General features: G+C 43.8%; 1 protein-coding gene across 2 annotated transcripts in view; it reads left to right on the top strand.

Annotated features, from left to right (window-relative positions):
* The window catches only part of ano2b (anoctamin 2b), a 191,303-nt gene that overhangs the window by 148,260 nt on the left and 23,158 nt on the right, over positions 1–19,885 (top strand). For both annotated transcript variants that reach the window (XR_011666777.1, XM_071331598.1), the window contains 2 exons: positions 6,048–6,200; positions 6,379–6,431. Coding sequence is in view for 1 of the 2 variants with exons in the window: in XM_071331598.1 (XP_071187699.1) it covers positions 6,048–6,200; positions 6,379–6,431 (206 nt within the window). In the remaining variant the exon portion in view is untranslated. The remainder of the gene's footprint in view (positions 1–6,047; positions 6,201–6,378; positions 6,432–19,885) is intronic.

Genomic DNA, 19,885 nt, shown 5'->3' with positions numbered 1-19,885 from the left:
CATACCGGACTGCTCTTTCTCCACATCTCCTGTTTCCTACCGCAAGCTCTGAACCTTTTCACCTGGATCATCGCAGCTAGCTAGCTGCTATCCGAGTGGCTACCGCCTGGCTAACGTCTCTGTCCAGAAGCAAGCACCAATTAGCCTGGAGCTAGCTAGCTGCTATCCGAATGGCTACCGCCTGGCTAACGTCTCTGTCCAGAAGCAAGTACCAATTAGCCTGGAGCTAGCTAGCTGCTATCCGAATGGCTACCGCCTGGCTAACGTCTCTGTCCAGAAGCAAGCACCAATTAGCCTGGAGCTAGCTATCTGCTATCCGAGTGGCTACCGCCTGGCTAACGTCTCTGTCCCGAAGCAAGCACCAATTAGCCTGGAGCTAGCTAGCTGCTATCCGAGTGGCTACCGCTTGGCTAACGCCTCTGTCCCGAAGCAAGCACCAATTAGCCTGGAGCTAGCTAGCTGCTATCCGAATGGCTACCGCCTGGCTAACGTCTCTGTCCCGAAGCAAGCACCAGTGAGCCTGGAACTAGCTAGCTGCTATCCGAGTGGCTACCCCCTGGCTAACGTCTCTGTCCCGAAGCAAGCACCAGTGAGCCTGGAACTAGCCTCGTGCTGGTCCCATCTCCCGGCTAGCCGAAGAGGTCCATCAGCCACTCCTTGGGATACAGTACATATTTTGTCAATTGGCCTGGACCCCTTTTAGTGACGACACGGAGCCCCGCCGATTCCATCACGACTGGACTACCGACGTAATCCGCCCGAGGGGTTTCAACAGGCTCCTCAACAACATCCCCTGAAGGCCCATCCGCTAGCCTGCTAGCCGCGACCCGCTAGCTGTCGAGAGCATATTGGAATGTTAGCTGAAGAGGACCATCAGCCAATTTCTTGGCCTACAACACCTATTTTGCCAATTGGCCTGGACCCTTTTACTACACAGAGCCCTGCTGATCCAACACGACTGGTCTGCTGACGTAACAGCACGAGGGGGCTACAACAGACTTCTTCCATCACGACTGGTCTGCTGACTTAACCGCACGAGGGGGCTACAACAGACTTCTTCCATCACGACTGGTCTGCTGACGTAACAGCACGAGGGGGCTACAACAGACTTCTTCCATCACGACTGGTCTGCTGACGTAACAGCACGAGGGGGCTACAACAGACTTCTTCCATCACGACTGGTCTGCTGACGTAACAGCACGAGGGGGCTACAACAGACTTCTTCCATCACGACTGGTCTGCTGACGTAACAGCACGAGGGGGCTACAACAGACTTCTTCCATCACGACTGGTCTGCTGATGTAACAGCACGAGGGGGCTACAACAGACTTCTTCCATCACGACTGGTCTGCTGACGTAACAGCACGAGGGGGCTACAACAGACTTCTTCCATCACGACTGGTCTGCTGACGTAACAGCACGAGGGGGCTACAACAGACTTCTTCCATCACGACTGGTCTGCTGATGTAACAGCACGAGGGGGGCTACAACAGACTTCTTCCATCACGACTGGTCTGCTGACGTAACAGCACGAGGGGGCTACAACAGACTTCTTCCGTCAAGACATCCCGCTAAGGCCCTTCTGCTAGCCTGCTAGCCAACGGCCTGCTAGATGTCTGAATCGCCGCGTCTCCAGCTCGCCTAGCTTACCACTGGTCCCTATGATCACTCGGCTACGCATGCCTCTCCCTAATGTCAATATTTCTTATCCATTGCTGTTTTGGTTAGTGATTATTGTCTTATTTCACTGTAGAGCCTCCAGCCCTGCTCAATATGCCTTAGCTAGCCCTTTTGTTCCACCTCCCACACATGCGGTGACCTCACCTGGTCTAAATGATGTTTCTAGAGACAAAACCTCTCTCATCGCCACTCAATGCCTAGGTTTACCTCCACTGTATTCACATCCTACCATACCCTTGGCTGTACATTATGCCTTGAATCTATTCGTCCGTGCCCAGAAACCTGCTCCTTTTACTCTCTGTTCCGAACGTACTAGACAACCAGTTCTTATAGCCTTTAGCCGTACCCTTATCCTCCTACTCCACTGTTCCTCTGGTGATGTAGAGGTGAATCCAGGCCCTGCAGTGCCTAGCTCCACTCCTATTCCCCAGGCTCTCTCATTTGTTGACTTCTATAACCGTAAAAGCCTTGGTTTCATGCATGTTAACATTAGAAGCCTCCTCCCTAAGTTTGTTTTACTCACTGCTTTAGCACACTCTGCCAACCCTGATGTCCTTGCCGTGTCTGAATCCTGGCTTTCTGAAATTTCTATACCTATCTATAACATTTTCCGACAAGATAGAACTGCCAAAGGGGGCGGAGTTGCAATCTACTGCAGAGATCGTATGCAGAGTTCTGTCTTACTATCCAGGTCTGTGCCCAAACAATTCGAGCTTCTACTTCTAAAAGTCCAGCTTTCCAGAAACAAATCTCTCACCGTTGCCGCTTGTTATAGACCACCTTCTGCCCCCAGCTGTGCCCTGGACACCATATGTGAATTGATTGCCGCCATCTATCTTCAGAGCTCGTGCTGTTAGGTGACCTAAACTGGGACATGCTTAACACCCCGGCTGTCCAAACAATCTAAGCTAGATGCCCTCAATCTCACACAAATTGTCAATGAACCTACCAGGTACAACCCCAAATTTGTAAACACGGGCATCCTCATAGATATCATCCTGACCAACCTGCCCTCTAAATACACCTCTGCTGTCTTCAACCAGGATCTCAGCGTTCACTGCCTCATTGCCTGCATCCGTAATGGGTCTGCGGTCAAACGACCACCCCTCATCACTGTCAAACGCTCCCTAAAACACTTCAGTGAGCAGGCCTTTCTAATCGACCTTGCCCGGGTATCCTGGAAGGATATTGACCTCATTCCGTCAGTAGAGGATGCCTGGTTATTCTTTAAAAGTGATTTCCTCACCATCTTAAATGAGCATGCCCCATTCAAAAAATGTAGAACTAAGAATAGATGTGTCCCTTGGTTCACTCCAGACCTGACTGTCTTTGACCAGCACAAAAACATCCTGTGGCTTACTGCATTAGCATAGAATAGCCCCTGTGATTTGCAGCTTTTCAGGGAAGTTAGGAACAAATATACACAAAGCAAAGGCTGGCTTTTTCAAACAGAAATGTGCATCCTGTAGCACAAGCTCCAAAAAGTTGTGGGACACTAAAGTCCATGGAGAATAAGAGCACCTCCTCCCAGCTGCCCACTGCACTGGGGCTAGGAAACACTGTCACCACCGATAAATCCACGATAATTGAGAATTTCAATAAGCATTTTTCTTCGGCTGGCCATGCTTTCCACCTGGCTACCCCTACCCCGGTCAACAGCCCTGCACCCCCACAGCAACTTGCCCAAACCTCCCCCATTTCTCCTTAACCCAAATCCAGATAGCCGATGTTCTGAAAGAGTTGCACAATCTGGACCCATACAAATCAGCTGGGCTAGACAATCTGGACCCTCTCTTTCTAAAATTATCCACCGCAATTGTTGCAACCCCTATTACTAGCCTGTTCAACCTCTTTCTTGTATCGTCTGAGATCCCCAAGGACTGGAAAGCTGCCGCGGTCATCCCCCTCTTCAAAGGGGGATACTTCTGGCCCTTCTTTGGACACTGTGTTAACTAACCTCCAGACGAGCTTCAATGCCATACAACTCTCCTTCCGTGGCCTCCAACTGCTCTTAAATGCAAGTAAAACTAAATGCATGCTATTCAATCGATCACTGCCTGCACCTTCCCGCCCGTCCAGCATTACTACTCTGGACTGTTCTGACTTAGAATATGTGGACATTTACAAATACCTAGGTCTCTGGGTTAGACTGTAAACTCTCCTTCCAGACTCACATTAAGCATCTGCTATCCTGAACTCAGGGTGGTTCCCCTGCTAGGTCCTAAACTCAGGGTGGGTCCCCTGCTAGGTCCTAAACTCAGGGTGGGTCCCCTGCTAGGTCCTAAACTCAGGGTGGGTCTCCAGCTAGGTCCTGAACTCAGGGTGGGTCTCCAGCTAGGTCCTGAACTCAGGGTGGGTCTCCTGCTAGGTCCTGAACTCAGGGTGGGTCTCCTGCTAGGTCCTGAACTCAGGGTGGGTCTCCTGCTAGGTCCTGAACTCAGGGTGGGTCTCCTGCTAGGTCCTGAACTCAGGGTGGGTCTCCAGCTAGGTCCTGAACTCAGGGTGGGTCTCCTGCTAGGTCCTGAACTCAGGGTGGGTCCCCTGCTAGATCCTGAACTCAGGATGGGTCTTTCTGCTAGGTTCTGAACTCAGGGTGGGTCTCCTGCTAGGTCCTGAACTCAGGGTGGGTCTTTCTGCTAGGTCCTGAACTCAGGGTGGGTCTCCTGCTAGGTCCTGAACTCAGGGTGGGTCTTTCTGCTAGGTCCTGAACTCAGGGTGGGTCCCCTGCTAGGTCCTGAACTCAGGGTGGGTCCCCTGCTAGGTGCTGTCATGACGTTGCCTGCGTGGGTATAGCAAACCCCATCCCCCTCTCCCTGCCTCCACTCCTTCAACCCATGCTGTGATCACAGAGAGATGTCGTAAATTCCTGAGAATCTCCCCACCACAAACAGTATTAAGACAGGGGGTAAACTTTCAGGACAAAGGAATTCTCTTCCACCTCACAGAACTTGAGGTACGAACATATTTCATATTCCTGCACAAGTAGGAATGATCGGTGTAAGTCCAGCTATGAACCGGTCCATTTGTCCCCATGTGGGAAACTCAGGAGAGACGGGTTGACCACATTACCATACCGCTGTTTATATAATAACCTCAGATATGAGGTTAACATCTGTTTGTTGTATAAAATGAATGAGTGAGTATGATACTGTTTGTATAATTGTGTAATATGATTTTGAACTGTTTAATGAAGGAAAATACAATTGTATTTGTATTTGAACTATTTGAACTATTTGGTTGTATTTGAACTAAATCCAAGGACCGCCCCTGAGCCAGTTGGGTCAGAGACCATGGGACCACCCCTCTCTGCTATCTGAATAAAAGCCAACTTTTAGGAAATTACCATAAGACCATGTTATCCTCCAAGGAGGAGAACGAAGGTTGAGTAGAATTACTTTCTATACCACGTGGTTAAAACTCTTATACGAATCATAACAAGTCTTTGATATTGACTTCTAGTCTGCAGCTAGGAATTCGGTATCATTGAAAGCGAAGAAAGACAACCACCGAAACATCCATTCTATTACGAATGACACTCTGAACAATCCACAACCAAAACTAACTTCTCTCCAACGACCAAGGACACACACACTGGACGTAACTATATATATATTGATTGCAATTGTTCCCGAATGAGTGAGCGTTCATGTGTAAGGATTAGCATGTCAATTGTTATAGTTATGGACTCTGTAGTGAATTCTTAGTCGAACGCAACTTTCCCTTTGTCTAACAGCCGCCATGCCGGTTTAGCCCACTAGGGCATATTCCTTCCACCATTTCATGTAACTATTTTAAGTTTGTTTGTTTATGCATTTCTGTGAATTAATTAGTTAGTAATAAATAAATGATTTAAGACAATTGATGTATGGATGACTCATAGTGAAGACTGGGTTCGTGCAGATCAGCGATTTACGACGTTTGGAATGAGACTGACGTAAGGTAGAGTAAATCAATCTTTAATTAGAGGACTATTGATCAGATATGGAAATATCTGAAAGGTTATATTGGGAAATTATAACCTTGTAATCTAATAACTTTCCCTGGTGCCCTCGAATTCATAGTTAATTAGTTACGTTATTACTCAAGTGATCGCGTAATCCCTAATTATAGGAATCTATGATAAAAACTATAAGTCTTCAATTTAACGGTACCAAAGACACGACAGTGCTGAACTCAGGGTGGGTCCCCTGCTAGGTCCTGAACTCAGGGTGGGTCTCCTGCTAGGTCCTGAACTCAGGGTGGGTCCTCTACCCTCCAGCTGTTTGTTGGTGTGTTGCAGAGGACAACCAGATAAGATAATGACTTGTTCCAGACACTTCCTCATGTTGTTCCTCTCAGCTAACACTTTGTGTGTGTTCTCTCCCCAGTTATCCAGTTTGGTTTTGTGTCTCTGTTTGTCGCGTCGTTCCCTCTGGCTCCTCTCTTCGCTCTCCTCAACAACGTGATCGAGATCCGCCTCGATGCCAAGAAGTTTGTCACCGAGCTGCGACGACCGGACGCTGTCCAAGCCAAAGACATCGGTAACACGCCCTCTTCGCAAAGACGCACACATGTCCACACACAGATCCACACACAGATCCACACACATGTCCACACACAGATCCACACACAGATCCACACACAGATCCACACACAGATCCACACACAGATCCACACCCCTCCACTCTTCTCTCACAACTGTGTTCTCTCTCTCTGTAGGAATCTGGTACAACATCCTGAGTGGAATGGGAAAGTTCTCTGTCATTATAAATGTAAGTGATAACATTGGAGCGCACACACACATTCTGAGAACACACTCTGATGCAATAAAGGAAAGATTCACCCATTTTTTTATGTTATATTGTTTTTGTGCATCTCTTAGTGATGTTCTATCGTTTCCCGGGGTCGTTTAATGTTTTCATGTGTATCTGAGCCGTTCAAGCAGGCAGAAATCCGTCTGGTATGAAGTAGCACTGTGATAGTCACTACACTGGAAGTTAATATGAAGTAGCCCTGTGATAGTCACTACACTGGAAGTTAATATGAAGTAGCACTGTGATAGTCACTACACTGGAAGTTAATATGAAGTAGCCCTGTGATAGTCACTACACTGGAAGTTAATATGAAGTAGCACTGTGATAGTCACTACACTGGAAGTTAATATGAAGTAGCACTGTGATAGTCACTACACTGGAAGTTAATATGAAGTAGCCCTGTGATAGTCACTACACTGGAAGTTAATATGAAGTAGCACTGTGATAGTCACTACACTGGAAGTTAATATGAAGTAGCACTGTGATAGTCACTACACTGGAAGTTAATATGAAGTAGCCCTGTGATAGTCACTACACTGGAAGTTAATATGAAGTAGCCCTGTGATAGTCACTACACTGGAAGTTAATATGAAGTAGCCCTGTGATAGTCACTACACTGGAAGTTAATATGAAGTAGCACTGTGATAGTCACTACACTGGAAGTTAATATGAAGTAGCCCTGTGATAGTCACTACACTGGAAGTTAATATGAAGTAGCACTGTGATAGTCACTACACTGGAAGTTAATATGAAGTAGCACTGTGATAGTCAGTCACTACACTGGAAGTTAATATGAAGTAGCACTGTGATAGTCAGTCACTACACTGGAAGTTAATATGAAGTAGCACTGTGATAGTCACTACACTGGAAGTTAATATGAAGTAGCACTGTGATAGTCAGTCACTACACTGGAAGTTAATATGAAGTAGCCCTGTGATAGTCACTACACTGGAAGTTAATATGAAGTAGCACTGTGATAGTCAGTCACTACACTGGAAGTTAATATGAAGTAGCACTGTGATAGTCAGTCACTACACTGGAAGTTAATATGAAGTAGCATTGTGATAGTCACTACACTGATGTGCTATACTCCTCAATGCCATTAGAGGAATCCCGGAACCTATTCCCGTCTGTGCTAGAAAAACTGTAGCTTAGCATCTGCATCATCTGACCTCTTCTTTATTGGCCGAGTCAGTGGTACTTCCTGCTTTAGTTTTTGTTTGTAAGCAGGAATCAGGAGGATGGAATTATGGTCAGATTTGCCAAATGTGTGGTCTACAGCTTATCATGAGATACTCTACTTCATGCAACCAAAATCTAGAGACTTCTTTAGATTTCGTGCACCAGCTGTTGTTTAAAAATGTACACAGACCGCCCCCCCTCGTCTTACCGGAGTGTTCTATCTAGCGTATTGAGCCAGTTGATTATTATCCATGTCGACATTCAGCCACGATTCGGTGAAACATAAGATATTATCGTTTTTGATGTCCCGTTGGTAGGATATTCGTGATCGTACCTCATCTAATTTATTGTCCAATGATTGTATGTTGGCAAGTAATATTGTTGGTAAAGGCAGATTTCCCACTCGCTGTCAGCGGATCCTTACGAGGCACCCTGCCCTGTGTCCTCTATACCTGCGTCTCTTTCTCTGACGGGGATGTCGGCCTTGTCGGGTGTCTGAAGTACATCCTGTGCGTCCTGCTCTTTGTATAACAAATCTTAGTCTAATCCGAGGTGAGTGATCGCTGTCCTGATATCCAGAAGCTCCTTTTTGCCGTAAGATACGGTGGCAGAAACATTATGTACCAAATAATGTGAAAAAACCCATAATAGCGCAGTTGGTTGGACGCCCGTAAAACTGCTGCCATTCCTTCCCGCGCCGTCTTCCCGCGTCATCTTCCCGCGCCGTCTTCCCGCGCCGTCTTCCCGCGCCATCTTCCCGCGTCATCTTCCCGCCCCGTCTTCCCGCGCCATCTTCCCACGCTGTCTTCCCGCGCCGTCTTCCCGCGCCGTCTTCCCGCGCCGTCTTCCCGCCCCGTCTTCCCGCGCCGTCTTCCCGCGCCGTCTTCCCGCGTCTTCTTCCCGCGCCATCTTCCCGCGCCATCTTCCCGCGCCATCGTCCCGCGCCATCGTCCCGCGCCATCTTCCCGCGCCATCTTCTCACCCGGGAGCCCATTAGCCTCGATCTCAGTGTACAGTCATGGCCAAAAGATTTTAGAATGACACAAATATTAATTTTCACAAAGTTTGCTGCTTCAGTGTCTTTAGATATTTTTGTCAGATGTTACTGTGGAATACTGAAGTATATTTACAAGCGTTTCATAAGTGTCAAAGGCTTTTATTGACAATTACATGAAGTTGATGCAAAGAGTCAATATTTGCAGTGTTGATCCTTCTTTTTCAAGAGCTCTGCAATCCGCCCTGGCATGCTGTCAATTAACTTCTGGGCAACATCCTAACTTTTTACTACCTTGTTTCAAAATAACCTAGCCAAATCAGACCATATGTTGATAATGTTGAGGGAATGATTTGTAGAAACACTTCCTCTGATGCCTTTGAAACCAGTTGGGGCCTGAGGGCACACAGTGTGTTGTGAAATCTGTGAATGTATTGTAACGTTTTAAAATGGTATAAACTGCCTTAATTTTGCTGGACCCCAGGAAGAGTAGCTGCTGCTTTGGCAGCTAATGGCGATCCATAATAAATACAAATACCAGCATTTCTATCATGTTCTATTGGTTTCCAAATCAACTTTCTTTCATTGTCCAGCAGCCAAAGGCAATATGCTGGTCATATCATCAACCCATGATAGTTGTTGCATCTTTAGATCTCCCCTAACAACCCATGATAGTTGTTGTATCTTTAGATCTCCCCTAACAACCCATGATAGTTGTTGTATCTTTAGATCTCCCCTAACAACCCATGATAGTTGTTGCATCTTTAGATCTCCCCCCTAACAACCCATGATAGTTGTTGTATCTTTAGATCTCCCCTAACAACCCATGATAGTTGTTGTATCTTTAGATCTCCCCTAACAACCCATGATAGTTGTTGTATCTGTAGATCTCCCCTAACAACCCATGATAGTTGTTGTATCTTTAGATCTCCCCTAACAACCCATGATAGTTGTTGTATCTTTAGATCTCCCCTAACAACCCATGATAGTTGTTTCATCTTTAGATCTCCCCTAACAACCCATGATAGTTGTTTCATCTTTAGATCTCCCCTAACAACCCATGATAGTTGTTTCATCTTTAGATCTCCCCTAACAACCCATGATAGTTGTTGTATCTTTAGATCTCCCCTAACAACCCATGATAGTTGTTGTATCTTTAGATCTCCCCTAACAACCCATGATAGTTGTTGTATCTTTAGATCTCCCCTAACAACCCATGATAGTTGTTTCATCTTTAGATCAACCAAAAACTTATTTGGCAGTGGGGGAACATAAAATGAGGAACTGAGTCACTGTTGTGCAAAGCCACATAAAGCCAGTAGCTGCCTGGTGCTTTACAGTGGGGACATTTTTACCAGTCAATACAACTAATCATGGTATATTATTGGGAGAGTCACATTGACCAGGGCCCGGTTTCCCCAAAGCATCTTAAGGCTAAGTTCATCGGTAGAACCATAGGAGCATCGTTTCATGACCCTGCATTAATTCCTGACCCTCTGAATTAATTTGTTGTGGAACAAAGGAGAACGAACCCTTCATGGATTTGAGAGTATTACAGAATTTAGCTGGGTTTCCTTTACAATCCGCAGGAGCAGTTACATAATAATCAGATTTAGCCTTTCTGATTTGTCTTACATAATGATTCCTCAGTTGCTTTAAAGCTTGCCAGTCCAGGTCTAAGCTTGTGTTCCTGGCCTTGACCCAAGCACCTTCTCTTGTATGATTAACTTCTCAGAATTCCGGAGTGTACCAGGCATCTACTGTTAACCCTTCATTTCTTGAAGGGAGCATAATTATCCACAAAAGTATTGAAGACATCTGCAAAAAGGCTTAAAGCTAAACCAGGTTAATGGATAGCAGAGATACAATCCAGATCACTAACAGAAAGATCATGTTAAAAAGCCTGTTGACTGAAGATTTAAAAATTCCTCTTTGTGATGACACGAGGCTTCGATTTTGGTATCATCACATCTCTAACACAAACAACTGGGCAATGGTCACTAATATCTAATACATATTCCTCTGGTTTATTCGTTAAAATAAGATCAATCAGAGTTGACCTTGAAGGATCTGTAGGGTCGTGTAGGCTTAGTCACCTGCTGGGTTAGGTTTAGATTATTACACGTCTTTTAGATTGTCTGAATCCTGCATTTCCCAATCATAATTTATGTCACCCTTCTGATGTAATAAAAGAAGACGACAAACTTGTTAACTCCTTGAGTTCCCAAAGCTTAGGGAGGACGGTAGAACCCTATAACAATTATGGATACATTTTCCCCCAAACAAATGTAGCATTTTAACTAATAGCACCGGGTGAGCAGACCACAGTGGGCTTCTCGTTTGAGCTAACATTAGCAGATCTAAGAGTTGAGTTCAAACGAATGGGTAAACGATTACAACTGACAACAACCCTGGCAGTATAGACAACAGTTTGACAATAATGCTTAGAAAGTATGAGAGGTATTACCTGAGCAGTTTATAATTTATTTTATGTAACCTTTATTTAACTAGGCAAGTCAGTTAAAGAACAAATTCTTATTTTACAACGACGGCCTACCCGGCCAAACCCGCCGCTAACCCGGACGATGCTGGACCAATTGTGCGCCTCCCTATGGGACTCCCGATCACGTCTGGTTGTGATACAGCCCAGGATCGAACCAGGGTCTGTAGTGACGCTTTTAGCACTGAGATGCAGTGCCTTAGACCGCTGCGCCACTCAGGAGCGGTGCTTGGACTGTCTCTTAGTCAATATCTTAACGCAGCCTTGAAATGTGACGAGAGGCTCCTAGATGGTTCGGGTGGAGTCCATCTCTGTAGAAATTATTTTGCTTCCAATAAGCGTCGCAATTCTCAAAAGTTATGCCAACAGAGTGGCAGTAGTCTTTAAGCCAGATGTGATGTGCTAAGAGGCTGGTGAACATTTTGTAGCCATGTGAACATTCTGCAGCCTGGTGAACATTCTGCAGACATGTGAACATTCTGCAGCCTGGTGAACATTCTGCAGCCATGTGAACATTCTGCAGCCTGGTGAACATTCTGCAGACATGTGAACATTCTGCAGCCTGGTGAACATTCTGCAGCCTGGTGAACATTCTGCAGCCATGTGAACATTCTGCAGCCTGGTGAACATTCTGCAGACGTGAACATTCTGCAGCCTGGTGAACATTCTGCAGCCTGGTGAACATTCTGCAGCCTGGTGAACATTCTGCAGCCTGGTGAACATTCTGCAGCCTGGTGAACATTCTGCAGCCTGGTGAACATTCTGCAGCCTGGTGAACATTCTGCAGCCTGGTGAACATTCTGCAGCCTCACAGAAGGTTCACTAGGCTCTTAGAACTTAATATCTCTCTTAAAGCCCAGTGACGGCACGGGGCCAGAGATAACCAGCTGCTTTTCAGAGCCTTTTAAGGTGTTGCTCATCCTAGATCCTAACTCCTGATCCAGCCAGACATCATCCTCAAATCATCCTGTAAATGGATCAACCAGAAAATCCCCCAAATATTTAGTGCTACATGAGATAATGTCCTTTGTAATGTCTCTCTGTTTGACGTGATGAGATAATGTCTTCTGTAATGTCTCTCTGTTTGACGTGATGAGGTAATGTCCTCTGTAATATCTCTCTGTTTGACGTGATGAGATAATGTCCTCTGTAATATCTCTCTGTTTGACGTGATGAGATAATGTCTTCTGTAATGTCTCTGTTTGACGTGATGAGGTAATGTCCTCTGTAATATCTCTCTGTTTGACGTGATGAGATAATGTCCTCTGTAATATCTCTCTGTTTGACGTGATGAGATAATGTCTTCTGTAATGTCTCTGTTTGACGTGATGAGGTAATGTCCTCTGTAATGTCTCTGTTTGACATGATGAGATAATGTCCTCTGTAATGTCTCTCTGTTTGATGAGATAATGTCCTCTGTAATGTCTCTCTGTTTGACGTGATGAGATAATGTCCTCTGTAATATCTCTCTGTTTGACGTGATGAGATAATGTCTTCTGTAATGTCTCTGTTTGACGTGATGAGGTAATGTCCTCTGTAATGTCTCTGTTTGATGAGATGAGATAATGTCCTCTGTAATGTCTCTCTGTTTGACGTGATGAGATAATGTCCTCTGTAATGTCTCTGTTTGACATGATGAGATAATGTCCTCTGTAATGTCTCTGTTTGACATGATGAGATAATGTCCTCTGTAATGTCTCTCTGTTTGACGTGATGAGATAATGTCCTCTGTAATGTCTCTCTGTTTGACGTGATGAGATAATGTCCTCTGTAATGTCTCTCTGTTTGACGTGATGAGATAATGTCTTCTGTAATGTCTCTGTTTGACGTGATGAGGTAATGTCCTCTGTAATATCTCTCTGTTTGACGTGATGAGTTAATGTCCTCTGTAATATCTCTCTGTTTGACGTGATGAGATAATGTCCTCTGTAATGTCTCTCTGTTTGATGAGATAATGTCCTCTGTAATGTCTCTGTTTGACGTGATGAGATAATGTCCTCTGTAATGTCTCTCTGTTTGACATGATGAGATAATGTGTAGTAATGGAGACTGGAGTGATATTCAGTCAGAATAATAATGTTGGCTTTATGTTTCATGTGGATTGTTTTGCTGCTGTAAACCTTAAAACAACAGTGTGTGATGTCACGGGCTGTAAGCCCTGGCAGTTTAATATAGAGCAGATTTATATGATCATGTCAGGGAGAGACCGTAAGACCTTATCTGCCTTCAGGGACCAGCTTCTCCCTGGGAACCACCTCCACACACCACACACACATATACATGTGTGTGTATATAGCCTGTTAGCATGTATCTTGATAGCATTTACACCTGTTAGCATGTGGCCTGTGAGCGTGTGTGTAGGTGGTTCCCAGGGAGACTAACACGGCTGACAGGCTACATGCTAACAGGCTTAAATGCTATCAGGATACATGCTAGAAGGCTATATATATATTTACACACAAACAACCCCTGACAGAACCCATCTGGATTCTCTGGAGTTAGTTTTCATTATGACCGAGGTTGTCATGGAGATGATGTAACTGTCACTGTAAACATGTTACAGTGGTGTGGAAGTTGTCATGGTAATTATTTCAGAGTGGTGTGGAGGTTGTCATGGTGATGTTATTCCAGGCTTTTTAATAGAGAGGTGTTAATGACTGGGTTGGCTATTTGTTGCTCTGTAGCAATGATGCTGCCACTAACCTGGCTAGCAGGCTACATGCTTTCAGGCTAACAGGCTACATGCTAACAAGCGACATATTAACAGGCTAAGAAACTAACCTGCTAACAGGCTACATGCTAACAGTCTTAAATGCTCCCAGGATACAGGCTACATGTTAACAGGCTACATGTTAACAGGCTACCTAAAAGGGATACCCAGAGTCCTATGAACTCATGGATACCATTTTTATTTCTCTGCATGCAGTTTGGAGATCATTGAAGTTAGCATCTCGTTAGCTTAGCACAATTGCTGGAAGTCTCCTCTCAAAAGCAGGGAAATGGACCATCTAACTACTCCAAAGCTGGGTGGTTGGTCATTTATAGTCTTACAAAGCTATACATAGTAATCAATATTTTATAAAGTCGTACATTTTACTGGTAATTATAAAAAAGAGATTCTATCCACTTCCTCATTTTGTCCCGAGGCTCCCGAGTGGCGCAGCGGTCTAAGGCACTGCATCTCAGTGCTAAAGGTGTCACAACAGACCCTGGTTCGATTCCAGGTTGTATCACAACCTGGCCGTGATTGGGAGTCCCATAGGACAATTGGCCCAGCGTCGTTAGGGTTTGGCCGGGGTAGGCTGTCATGGTAAAAAAATAAAAGAATTCTGAACTGACTTGCCTAGTTAAATAAAGTCCCGTTGTTGCATAGAGCTGTATAGAGATCACAATGTTGTGTCTGTGTCATTATGGTACTGAGATCACAACGTTGTGTCATTATGGTACTGAGATCACAACGTTGTGTCTGTGTCATTATGGTACTGAGATCACAACGTTGTGTCTGTGTCATTATGGTACTGAGATCACAACGTTGTGTCTGTGTCATTATGGTACTGAGATCACAACGTTGTGTCATTATGGTACTGAGATCACAACGTTGTGTCATTATGGTACTGAGATCACAACGTTGTGTCATTATGGTACTGAGATAACAACGTTGTGTCATTATGGTACTGAGATCACAACGTTGTGTCATTATGGTACTGAGATCACAACGTTGTGTCATTATGGTACTGAGATCACAACGTTGTGTCATTATGGTACTGAGATCACAACGTTGTGTCATTATGGTACTGAGATCACAACGTTGTGTCATTATGGTACTGAGATCACAACGTTGTGTCATTATGGTACTGAGATCACAACGTTGTGTCATTATGGTACTGAGATCACAACGTTGTGTCATTATGGTACTGAGATCACAACGTTGTGTCTGTGTCATTATGGTACTGAGATCACAACGTTGTGTCATTATGGTACTGAGATCACAACGTTGTGTCATTATGGTACTGAGATCACAACGTTGTGTCATTATGGTACTGAGATCACAACGTTGTGTCATTATGGTACTGAGATCACAACGTTGTGTCATTATGGTACTGAGATCACAACGTTGTGTCATTATGGTACTGAGATCACAACGTTGTGTCATTATGGTACTGAGATCACAACGTTGTGTCATTATGGTACTGAGATCACAACGTTGTGTCATTATGGTACTGAGATCACAACGTTGTGTCATTATGGTACTGAGATCACAACGTTGTGTCATTATGGTACTGAGATCACAACGTTGTGTCATTATGGTACTGAGATCACAACGTTGTGTCATTATGGTACTGAGATCACAACGTTGTGTCATTATGGTACTGAGATCACAACGTTGTGTCATTATGGTACTGAGATCACAACGTTGTGTCATTATGGTACTGAGATCACAACGTTGTGTCATTATGGTACAGAGATCACAACGTTGTGTCATTATGGTACTGAGATCACAACGTTGTGTCTGTGTCATTATGGTACTGAGATCACAACGTTGTGTCATTATGGTACTGAGATCACAACGTTGTGTCATTATGGTACTGAGATCACAACGTTGTGTCATTATGGTACTGAGATAACAACGTTGTGTCATTATGGTACTGAGATCACAACGTTGTGTCATTATGGTACTGAGATCACAACGTTGTGTCATTATGGTACTGAGATCACAACGTTGTGTCATTATGGTACTGAGATCACAACGTTGTGTCATTATGGTACTGAGATCACAACGTTGTGTCATTATGGTACTGAGATCACAACGTTGTGTCATTATGGTACTGAGATCACAACGTTGTGTCATTATGGTACTGAGCTCACAACATTGTATCTGTGTCATTACGGTACTGAGATCACAACGTTGTGTCATTATGGTACTGAGATCACAACGTTGTGTCATTATGGTACTGAGATCACAACGTTGTGTCATTATGGTACTGAGATCACAACGTTGTGTCATTATGGTACTGAGATCACAACGTTGTGTCATTATGGTACTGAGATCACAACGTTGTGTCATTATGGTACTGAGATCACAACGTTGTGTCATTATGGTACTGAGATCACAACGTTGTGTCATTATGGTACTGAGATCACAACGTTGTGTCATTATGGTACTGAGATCACAACGTTGTGTCATTATGGTACTGAGATCACAACGTTGTGTCATTATGGTACTGAGATCACAACGTTGTGTCATTATGGTACTGAGATCACAACGTTGTGTCATTATGGTACTGAGATCACAACGTTGTGTCATTATGGTACTGAGATCACAACGTTGTGTCATTATGGTACTGAGATCACAACGTTGTGTCATTATGGTACTGAGATCACAACGTTGTGTCATTATGGTACTGAGATCACAACGTTGTGTCATTATGGTACTGAGATCACAACGTTGTGTCATTATGGTACTGAGATCACAACGTTGTGTCATTATGGTACTGAGATCACAACGTTGTGTCATTATGGTACTGAGATCACAACGTTGTGTCATTATGGTACTGAGATCACAACGTTGTGTCATTATGGTACTGAGATCACAACGTTGTGTCATTATGGTACTGAGATCACAACGTTGTGTCATTATGGTACTGAGATCACAACGTTGTGTCATTATGGTACTGAGATCACAACGTTGTGTCTGTGTCATTATGGTACTGAGATCACAACGTTGTGTCATTATGGTACTGAGATCACAACGTTGTGTCATTATGGTACTGAGATCACAACGTTGTGTCATTATGGTACTGAGATCACAACGTTGTGTCATTATGGTACTGAGATCACAACGTTGTGTCATTATGGTACTGAGATCACAACGTTGTGTCATTATGGTACTGAGATCACAACGTTGTGTCATTATGGTACTGAGATCACAACGTTGTGTCATTATGGTACTGAGATCACAACGTTGTGTCATTATGGTACTGAGATCACAACGTTGTGTCATTATGGTACTGAGCTCACAACATTGTATCTGTGTCATTACGGTACTGAGATCACAACGTTGTGTCATTATGGTACTGAGATCACAACGTTGTGTCATTATGGTACTGAGATCACAACGTTGTGTCATTATGGTACTGAGATCACAACGTTGTGTCATTATGGTACTGAGATCACAACGTTGTGTCATTATGGTACTGAGATCACAACGTTGTGTCATTATGGTACTGAGATCACAACGTTGTGTCATTATGGTACTGAGATCACAACGTTGTGTCATTATGGTACTGAGATCACAACGTTGTGTCATTATGGTACTGAGATCACAACGTTGTGTCATTATGGTACTGAGATCACAACGTTGTGTCATTATGGTACTGAGATCACAACGTTGTGTCATTATGGTACTGAGATCACAACGTTGTGTCATTATGGTACTGAGATCACAACGTTGTGTCATTATGGTACTGAGATCACAACGTTGTGTCATTATGGTACTGAGATAACAACGTTGTGTCATTATGGTACTGAGATCACAACGTTGTGTCATTATGGTACTGAGATCACAACGTTGTGTCATTATGGTACTGAGATCACAACGTTGTGTCATTATGGTACTGAGATCACAACGTTGTGTCATTATGGTACTGAGATCACAACGTTGTGTCATTATGGTACTGAGATCACAACGTTGTGTCATTATGGTACTGAGATCACAACGTTGTGTCATTATGGTACTGAGATAACAACGTTGTGTCATTATGGTACTGAGCTCACAACGTTGTGTCATTATGGTACTGAGATCACAACGTTGTGTCTGTGTCATTATGGTACTGAGATCACAACGTTGTGTCATTATGGTACTGAGATCACAACTTATCTGTGTCATTATGGTACTGAGATCACAACGTTGTGTCATTATGGTACTGAGATCACAACGTTGTGTCATTATGGTACTGAGATCACAACGTTGTGTCATTATGGTACTGAGATCACAACGTTGTGTCATTATGGTACTGAGATCACAACGTTGTGTCATTATGGTACTGAGATCACAACGTTGTGTCATTATGGTACTGAGATCACAACGTTGTGTCATTATGGTACTGAGATCACAATGTTGTGTCATTATGGTACTGAGATCACAACGTTGTGTCATTATGGTACTGAGATCACAACGTTGTGTCATTATGGTACTGAGATCACAACGTTGTGTCATTATGGTACTGAGATCACAACGTTGTGTCATTATGGTACTGAGATCACAACGTTGTGTCATTATGGTACTGAGATCACAACGTTGTGTCATTATGGTACTGAGATCACAACGTTGTGTCATTATGGTACTGAGATAACAACGTTGTGTCATTATGGTACTGAGATCACAACGTTGTGTCATTATGGTACTGAGATCACAACGTTGTGTCATTATGGTACTGAGATCACAACGTTGTGTCATTATGGTACTGAGATCACAACGTTGTGTCATTATGGTACTGAGATCACAACGTTGTGTCATTATGGTACTGAGATCACAACGTTGTGTCATTATGGTACTGAGATCACAACGTTGTGTCATTATGGTACTGAGATCACAACGTTGTGTCATTATGGTACTGAGATCACAACGTTGTGTCATTATGGTACTGAGATCACAACGTTGTGTCATTATGGTACTGAGATCACAACGTTGTGTCATTATGGTACTGAGATCACAACGTTGTGTCATTATGGTACTGAGATCACAACGTTGTGTCATTATGGTACTGAGATCACAACGTTGTGTCATTATGGTACTGAGATCACAACGTTGTGTCATTATGGTACTGAGATCACAACGTTGTGTCATTATGGTACTGAGATCACAACGTTGTGTCATTATGGTACTGAGATCACAACGTTGTGTCATTATGGTACTGAGATCACAACGTTGTGTCATTATGGTACTGAGATCACAACGTTGTGTCATTATGGTACTGAGATCACAACGTTGTGTCATTATGGTACAGAGATCACAACGTTGTGTCATTATGGTACAGAGATCACAACTTATCTGTGTCATTATGGTACTGAGATCACAACTTATCTGTGTCATTATGGTACTGAGATCACAACGTTGTGTCATTATGGTACTGAGATCACAACGTTGTGTCATTATGGTACTGAGATCACAACGTTGTGTCATTATGGTACTGAGATCACAACGTTGTGTCATTATGGTACTGAGATCACAACGTTGTGTCATTATGGTACTGAGATCACAACGTTGTGTCATTATGGTACTGAGATCACAACGTTGTGTCATTATGGTACTGAGATCACAACGTTGTGTCATTATGGTACTGAGATCACAACGTTGTGTCATTATGGTACTGAGATCACAACGTTGTGTCATTATGGTACTGAGATCACAACGTTGTGTCATTATGGTACTGAGATCACAACTTATCTGTGTCATTATGGTACTGAGATCACAACGTTGTGTCATTATGGTACTGAGATCACAACGTTGTGTCATTATGGTACTGAGATAACAACGTTGTGTCATTATGGTACTGAGATCACAACGTTGTGTCTGTGTCATTATGGTACTGAGATAACAACGTTGTGTCATTATGGTACTGAGATCACAACGTTGTGTCATTATGGTACTGAGATCACAACTTATCTGTGTCATTATGGTACTGAGATAACAACGTTGTGTCATTATGGTACTGAGATCACAACGTTGTGTCATTA

The sequence above is a fragment of the Salvelinus alpinus genome, chromosome 11 (genome assembly GCF_045679555.1).
Source record: "Salvelinus alpinus chromosome 11, SLU_Salpinus.1, whole genome shotgun sequence".
Lineage (NCBI taxonomy): Eukaryota > Metazoa > Chordata > Actinopteri > Salmoniformes > Salmonidae > Salvelinus > Salvelinus alpinus.
The sequence above is the reverse complement of the archived record's forward strand: the minus strand, read 5'-3'. Positions and strand labels throughout refer to the sequence as shown.